Genomic DNA, 8,358 nt, shown 5'->3' with positions numbered 1-8,358 from the left:
GAGCCGTCTCCACCCTCCCCGCCGCGCCTCGCCGCGCCGCCTCCGCCCCCGGTCGACGTCGCTGGCCTCGGGTGGAAGCGGCCGCCTCTAGCCCCGAGCCCGAAGCCGACGCCGCCGCGGCCGTCCCCCCTCCCCGAGTACACGCTCGCCGCCGTCTGGATCCAAGGTGAGGAAACGCGAGCACGGGTCTCCATGCCCTGTTCGCCCCGCGAATCCCCCCTAGACCCGCGACAAGATCGATGTGCCCCTCGCATCGCATCTCAGATCTGCTACCTCGTGATTTCGAAATAGATATCTGTGAATCTGCTTGTCCCGCCGCGCAGTTCCGTTGTTCTTCCTGATGGCACGGGCGTTGGGCGCTGTGATGCGTGTACGGCGTGCCTGCGTATGTGCTGTTTTGCGTCCTAGCTACTACGTAATGCAGTTGTCGGAACCAAGCTACCAATCTGTTTTGTTCTTCTTCTGCAACCTAGCGGAAGACAAGTAGTACGGTCCTGTCCCGCGTATGTACATGTACGGCTGGTTTGATTTCTGAGTACAGAGAGTACTACTTGCTTGCTCTTAGTTCTAACCTAAGTGGCCAATGTTGCTGGATTCTTAATTAGTTAGGTGTCAATTTAGGTGCATATTAGTACAGTACTAGTTATTTTCATTAGTCTGCTCAGTTATCTAAACCCTGGTAATCTGCTTTCGTTTTCATCATGCCAATCGACTCGAAAATTCCATGGACCAAATCTACCTGGCAGTGTGTTAATTATCTACATGATCGTTTCATCATTTTTAGCTAAAGCAGCATGTAATTGGATCCTTATTGTCAAACAGCATGTAAAGAATCTCTCAAGGCTTCAGTGCTATTCAGGACATTTATGCTCCACAGTTCAGACAGCTAGTTATAAAATGACTTTACTTCTTTCTCATAGCACACAGCCCACAGCTACTTTCCTGCTGACACACAGCTGAACCAAACACAGCCGTAGTAACATTACACATTAATTTTTTTCTTGTGTTTGGTTGAAGTCCTGTTATGTTGTACTCCCTCCGTCCAGAAATACTTGTCATCAAAATGAATCAAAGGGGATGTATCTAGATGTATATTAGTTCTAGATACATCCCTCTTTATCCATTTTGATGACAAGTATTTTCGGACGGAGGGAGTAACTGCCAGTTGTGTCATTGATTTCCTATGTAAAACGATCACTTTCAGCGAAATGCTTGTCTTTACCAATTGACGATGTTGTTTGTCAACTGTAGACTTAACTATGTTTTACTACTTGGTGTTTTGTTGTATCCTTGGTGATAGTAGTGTTGGGTACCCTCAGGGACAGGCCCTTCAATTGCTCCACTAATTTCATTGTTTACTTATTAATACTCCATTACTTCCTGTAATCTGGGATCATGCTAATTCCTACACTTGTTGATTTACCAGCAGGTTATTGTGTGAAGTGCCACGTGTCCACATGGCTTCAGCGGCGCAAGATTTCCAGCCCCGGACATTCTCCATCAAACTGTGGCCACCGAGTGAAAGCACTCGTCTGATGCTTGTAGAGAGGATGACCAAGAACCTGTCCTCTGAGTCAATCTTTTCTCGCAAGTATGGCCTTTTGGGCAAAGAAGAGGCCCATAAGAATGCCAAAAGGATTGAAGAGATGTGCTTTGCTTCTGCAGATGAGCATTTCAAGAAGGAGCCTGATGGTGATGGGAGTTCTGCTGTCCAGCTATATGCAAAAGAAACAAGCAAGCTGATGCTGGAAGTCCTCAAAAAAGGTCCGGGGACGACTGCGGAACCAGAAGCACCTGTTATTGATACACCTATTGAGCCTGCTGATACTGTGTTTGATATATCTGGTGGCAAGCGTGCTTTCATTGAGGCAGAAGAAGCAAAGGAACTTCTGAGTCCACTAACAGAACCAGGAAACTCATATAGCAGGATTTGCTTGAGCAACAGGAGCTTTGGTATTGGTGCTGCCAATGTTGCCGGGCCAATTCTTGAATCAATAAAATCTCAGCTCAAGGAGGTAGATATTTCAGATTTTGTTGCCGGAAGACCTGAGGATGAAGCCCTTGATGTGATGCGGATATTCTCCAAAGCTTTAGCAGGGTCTGTACTGAGATACCTCAACATCTCTGACAATGCTTTAGGCGAGAAGGGTGTGAGGGCATTCACAGAGCTGCTAAAATCACAGGGCAACCTGGAAGAACTATATGTGATGAACGATGGCATATCAGGGGAAGCTGCTAAGGCTCTGTCTGAGCTTATTCCTTCAACTGAGAAGCTTAAGGTTCTCCACTTCCACAACAATATGACTGGTGATGAAGGTGCTATGTTCATTGCTGAGATGGTCAAGCGTTCTCCAAATCTCGAGAGCTTTAGGTGCTCTGCAACAAGGATAGGATCTGATGGTGGAGTGGCATTGGCCGAGGCACTGGGGACATGCACTCGTCTGAAGAAGCTTGATATCAGGGACAACTTGTTTGGCGTTGAGGCAGGGGTGGCTCTCAGCGAAACGCTTCCAAAGCTTGGAGATCTTGTTGAGCTGTACCTCAGCGACCTCAACCTCGAGAACGAGGGCACCATAGCAATCGTGAATGTCCTCAAAGAGTCTGCACCTCAGCTGGAGATCCTTGAGATGGCAGGAAATGAGATAACCGCCGAGGCAGCCAAACCTCTGGCGGAATGCTTGACAGCAATGCAGTCGCTCAAGAAGCTGACCTTGGCTGAGAATGAGCTGAAGGATGCTGGGGCAGCGGCGGTCGCGAAGTCTCTGCAAGAGGGCCACCCAGATCTGAAGGAGCTTGACGTGAGCACCAATCTGTTTCAGAGGTCTGGAGCCCGCTGCTTTGCCCAGGCGGTCGCAAACAAGCCTGGGTTCGTGCTGCTGAACATGAACGCGAACTACATCCCTGAGGAAGGGATTGACGAGGTGAGGAAGATCCTGAAGGCAGGCGAGAACTCGGCGGACGTGCTTGGCCCGCTGGACGAGAACGAGCCCGAGGGGAACCCTGATGACGAGGACGAAGAAGAGGATGATGATGATGAGGCAAAGTATGGGGACGATAATGGGAAGGATGCTGGTCTCGGCTCGAAGCTGCAGGACCTGAAGGTTGAGGCGGAGGAGGACTAAGCCCCCCCCTGCTTTTTTGCTCCGGTTTCAGCTTATGAAATGTTTGCTGGACCGGCTGGAATTTCGCAGAATGATAAGAAACTCGTCGCTGTGGCCGGCTCAATTGTGTTTGAACCGAGCCGAGCAGCCTGTTTTGGTGTAGCCTGGCGCGGTTTGGTTTATCTGTAACTTTGGTTGGAACCTTTGTTTTTTTTTTCATGTTTTTAGCACTGTCCTGGTTCTCTGGTCGAGGTCGGGCCTGGACCCTTAAATCAAACTGTGATATGTTGGGAACCTATCTATATCCTGTGAGACCTCTCTTTCGAAGCTGTGATACATGTGGCGTGCATTTTTATTTCTTCTTGTTTCGGTGCTGCAGATTATGATTTACGTGCCGTGCTCTCCCCGAGCACACGCCTGAAGGCCTTGCTCTCCACAGCTTTTTCACCATCCACCTGGTTCAGCGAAGTTTCCCAGCGAAATGCAGAGACTCCCACACTCCATCATCAATCCATTTGTTCAAATACCCCGCATTGGCGAACGTACCAACCTACGAATAATAACTACCTTATCCAATCCCTTTAGCTGACGCATCAGTCGGTGCCTCATTTTCTCACTGCTGGTCGTTTCGTTCTCACTTGAATTGAAAACCGTTGCGCAATGGATCGTATCCTCCCACACTTTTCCCTTGGATTGGATAACAGCTTCCGTTTCAGTACCATTTTCTTGAAGGATTCTGCTTGCTCTTCGTGATGGGCTCTTCTCTGGTATTACATGAAGGATGGATCAAACAAACGATTCCCGATATCCGAGCATGTATCCAGTCCCTCCCCGTGCAAGAGAACCGTCAGTCAGATAAACAGATGGAAAGCACGACACGCGGCGTTTGCTCGCCTGCTCATCTCTCCCCCGTGAAAAAGCGCAGAGAGCAGTATATTATCTCTCCAAAGCAAATAAGCAATGGCGAATTCTTCACGTTTCAGAAAAGCTTATCGTCCTTGTCGAATATGCGCAGCGTGCGTGGTAGACAGACGCAGATTCCATCCTTCTTTTTCCCGGCGGGGCACGTCAAAGTAGCATTCCATCCGTCCCCAACTCTTCCGGCGCTCTCGTTTGTCCGGTCCCACAAAGAAAATGCCGAGTCTGCTAAACCGTGCCAAAATTCCTCTGCCGTTCACGGGCGCTGCTGATCCGTCCCTTTTCGTCCGCCCGGCCCGGTCGCCACGGTACCTTACCTTGGACACGGTGCCACAGCAGTGGCATGGCGCGGGCCGGACGAGAGACGACAATGCAAGCCCTTGGCGCCATCGCCCATCGACGGACGGACGACGATGCCTCCCCGAGAAACGCCGCGGGCTCAGTCGCGCTGTCACGCGTGCCAAGAGGGAGAACCGGATGCGGCATGGCTAGAATAGATAGATACTCCTACCAGTCAGTAGGAGAAAGCGACGCGGGGTGTCTGCAGCTGCAGCGCCGATGCTGAGGCGAGAGGAGACGAGTCGCTCGCTGCCTGAAAGCCACTTGCACGGCTCGCTCGGGTTCTTGAAAGATGGAAACAAGAGCAAGGTTGTTTGGCTCCTCATTCTTGTTGATCAGCGTCCGACAGCGACGATTTCATCATTTCCTCCGGATTGTTTTATGCGTGCGTGCGTGTGTGCGCTATGACGGCGGCGGCAATGGTGGAGACGTCGACGATGCTCCCCTCACCAACAGCAACAGTGCTCGGCGAATCAACGGGCTGGAGAATGTCAAGTTCGGTTGCACCATCTGTTCTTTTTTTTTGAAGCTCCACCATCTGTTCTTTAATCATGTTGTTTTATTAATAAGCTGTCGACTTCTTTGGCACAAATAGAGGCCGATTTTCTATTGCTTCCTACGCAGGCCCAGATGATTTTCGGTAAATAAATCGGTTTAATCACGAACGAAACGTAATAGCATCGGACGAATGTTTACTTGGTTCACAACTATAGTTACCTTTTTCTTTTGCGGGAACAGAACTATAGATATTGTTCCCTGGAATCAACGACTGGAAGAGGTTCTTCTAATCACTCGAAACAACACCTATATCCAATATACAAGAAGAAAATAATCATCATCAGAAAGGTAAAAGAAGCACATGTCTAACAAATGTTCAGTTAAGGTTCCTTGGAACTTTCTTGGTTCCTTTATTGCACTTCAAAGTTCACATAATTTTTTCAGTAAAGTGCAAAGGCGTTCTAACTTTCTGCATCTGCGTCAACTAAACAAGGAAGCAATCATATGAAACGGCCCAGCAGATAGAGCACATATTCCTCGGCAACCATTCACTTCACGCAACATAGCAGTATTACCCCCCGTTTAACATCCGAAAGCAGCTCAGAAATGAACTTTTTAATGGATGGTTGGTGCACTACCGCAGGTGGATACTCCCTCTCTAAGGAAATATAAGAACGTTTAAGATCACTACTTTATTTTATCTATAAACATTCTTATATTTCTTTACATAAGAAGCATTACTTGCTCGGAGCATCACAACACTTTCTTGAGATGTTTTTTTCGGAGTACGCAAATTGCGTACCATAGCTTTATAGAAGCAGAGAATTGCAAGTACAAGACGACTACCACTCGCTGCGAACAACGAGCGTAGCACTCACTCCACAACCGGCTAGTCAAAAGACAACCAACAACGACAACACAACTACGATGCAAAAGACCCTACCCTAATCCGAAAACCTCGCCGCGTCTTGACCGACGGCAGTCACCTCCGAAGAACAGCAGGTCTCACCAAGCTTCCCTCGTCAATGCACAATCCCCTCTTGAAGCCTAAAGGAGGTGGCAAGAGGATGGCAGGACTCGATCCGACCCGAGAAAGGCACCGTCTGGGATTCACCACCGACGACCGTACATTGCGCCGGAGAAGAACGAATAAGGGCAGAGGCGAACACCGGTGGAGTGCCACATAGGACCTCCAAACCATGTCTCCTGGCACGATGCTCCCAACGGAGAGACGACATCGAAGACGCCGCCATCATGCCGATCCCACACCGAATCAAGGCTTTCGCCAGAGACAACGACCAACACCAAGAAGACATGGGAAATGGCGACACACTCGGTGACGCCTCTAGGGAGGGAAACGACGCCCTCAGGTGCCCGCCGGCCCGGCCATAACCGGACAGGATTTTCATCCGTAATGTCACTCATCTCCACGCCTCAAGGTTTGGGGAAGCACTATTCATGAACCCTCACACCGCCGTCACCGCAACAATTTGCCGACGAAGCTGCACAGCCGTGACCCTCCCACACCAACACTACCAAGAGAACACGCCACCAACAATCCAGACTAGGAGCCGCCGCTCCTGCCACGCCGTGCAAGAGCCTGCTCCACCACGCCGGCCTTCACTCGCATCAGGGGACTGCCAGGCGATGGAAACAACCCCAAAGACCAAGATGGAATATGAGACGATTCGGATCCGGCCCGCACCTCCATCCACAAATCCAACGCCCGCACCTACGAGAGCACCACCGCAAGCCCCTCACGAGGAGGCAGCCGGCCGCCCGCTGCCTGCAGGATCTCCTTCCTGGTTGCGCCTCCTCGGCGCCGCCGCCTCCATGGCTAAGCTCGCGCCGCCGCCGCCATCAGCGCCCACGCACCACCAACTTCCACCACTCTGTAGCAGCTCGCCTGGATCTGCCTCTCCGTCGCGCTCTCCACCATGCGCCGACGACCATCGCGCCGCCGGCCACCCCACCAGCATGGCTGCCCCAGAGACGTCCCACTCCGCGCGAAGGAGATCAGTCGGGGGGTGGGGTGGGGGGAGGGAGCAGTCAATCTGAGGGTTTGGCTGTTCTAGGATTGGAGAAGCCTACGGAGCCGCACGCGCGTGCGACCCGGGAGGCGAGATCCTTTCTTGAGATGTTGAAATATGAGTTTGCTTGTCAAAAATTGGGAAGAGATACCACCTTTTGAGCTACTACCTCCCTCCCTTCCATAATGTAATGCGTATAGTTTTTTTTAAGTCAACCTTTCTAAACTTTGATCAATTATATAGAGAAACTATTTATATCTACAATACCAAATATAGAAAAAACTAAAACTACTTATCATATATCCCTTGTTCAAGAATTCATCCGATTAACCAGTTAACTTGCCGATTAATATCTACTCGTAGGGTCACCGAGTAGCCTATAAACCGATAAATCCTTTGATTAATTGATTAAATGGTCGATTAACTTGCCGATTAGCCAATCAATCCCTTACTCACCAGCCAACCGAGCAGCTACCAGTTAACGATTTCCTCAACAATGCATATATCTAACGACATATGTTTGTCATTCTAGATGTAAATATGTTTCTCCACAAACTTGGTCAAAGTTTATGAGGTTTGACTTTTCAAAAAATATATATACAGTACATTATGAAAGGGAGTGAGGATGTTACACGTAGCAAAAACAATTTCATAGGAAACTACATTCAAATACAAATCCAACAACATTTGTTTGGTGACATGCATTAACATTTTGCTAGTCAAATACTGATCAAACTTTGAACCCAAATATGATGTGGACTAATTAACTTAGACGAGGGCACAAATTCAAAATACAGTTGAAATCCCAATAAAGATCGCACAATGATATTGAAGGATCTGCGTATTCAAATTAGAATTCCAATTCTAAACGAAAACCCCTTTCATAAAGGGAAGTAGGGCAAACAAAAAAGGTAGGGGTAAGTTGGGAGTACATCTTGCTCCTGATCAAGACCGGTGTATAATTCAATTTGCAACCGGTGTATAAGCTACTAGAAATGTGGCGGTTTTGCTTTCCGCATTCCATATGATGTAGAATAGATGAGGTATCCGCTGAGCCACGTCCTCAGGTTGTCATCTAAATGCTTCAAACATAGTACATCCACCAAGGGGAAGGTGTACACCGCTCCCAAAGTATATGGTTGTCCATTCAAGAGAGCACCAGCAGGTAGACCGCAAAGGTGTGGGCAATCCAAACATAGATGTGTGGCACTCTCCGGGCCCCTAAGGCAGAGTTGGCAGATGGAGTTGTGTGGCCAACCTTCTGACTTGCCAGTTCCAAGAGATGGAGTATGGCCTTTGTGGGTCAAGAGTCGTGGAGAAGATGATGGTTACCAGATGAACCCCCATACATGCTCGGGTCTTCTTAATATAGACACAAAATGAATCATGTTATCATTGAGAATATCGTTGTCGAGGGTCTTGTTTTACCAAGACTCAATGGGGAAAAGCTCTAGGTAACGCAGATAGAGGGC

The 8,358-nt window shown here is 48.9% G+C and overlaps 1 protein-coding gene across 2 annotated transcripts in view; it reads left to right on the top strand.

Annotated features, from left to right (window-relative positions):
- Positions 1 to 3,437, top strand: part of LOC119277903 (RAN GTPase-activating protein 2-like) — a 3,729-nt gene extending 292 nt beyond the window's left edge. The window contains exons 2-3 of one of the 2 annotated variants that reach the window (XM_037559255.1): positions 1 to 166; positions 1,427 to 3,437. In XM_037559255.1, coding sequence (XP_037415152.1) covers positions 1,458 to 3,122 — 1,665 coding nt within the window. In that variant the 5' untranslated portion in view covers positions 1 to 166; positions 1,427 to 1,457 and the 3' untranslated portion in view covers positions 3,123 to 3,437. The remainder of the gene's footprint in view (positions 167 to 1,426) is intronic. The other variant, XM_037559254.1, reaches the window with a different exon arrangement.
- The last annotated feature ends 4,921 nt before the right edge of the window (positions 3,438 to 8,358 follow it).

This window comes from Triticum dicoccoides, chromosome 3B (genome assembly GCF_002162155.2).
Source record: "Triticum dicoccoides isolate Atlit2015 ecotype Zavitan chromosome 3B, WEW_v2.0, whole genome shotgun sequence".
Classification (NCBI taxonomy): domain Eukaryota; kingdom Viridiplantae; phylum Streptophyta; class Magnoliopsida; order Poales; family Poaceae; genus Triticum; species Triticum dicoccoides.
Note: the sequence above shows the minus strand (reverse complement) of the source record. Positions and strands in the feature narration are given on the sequence as shown.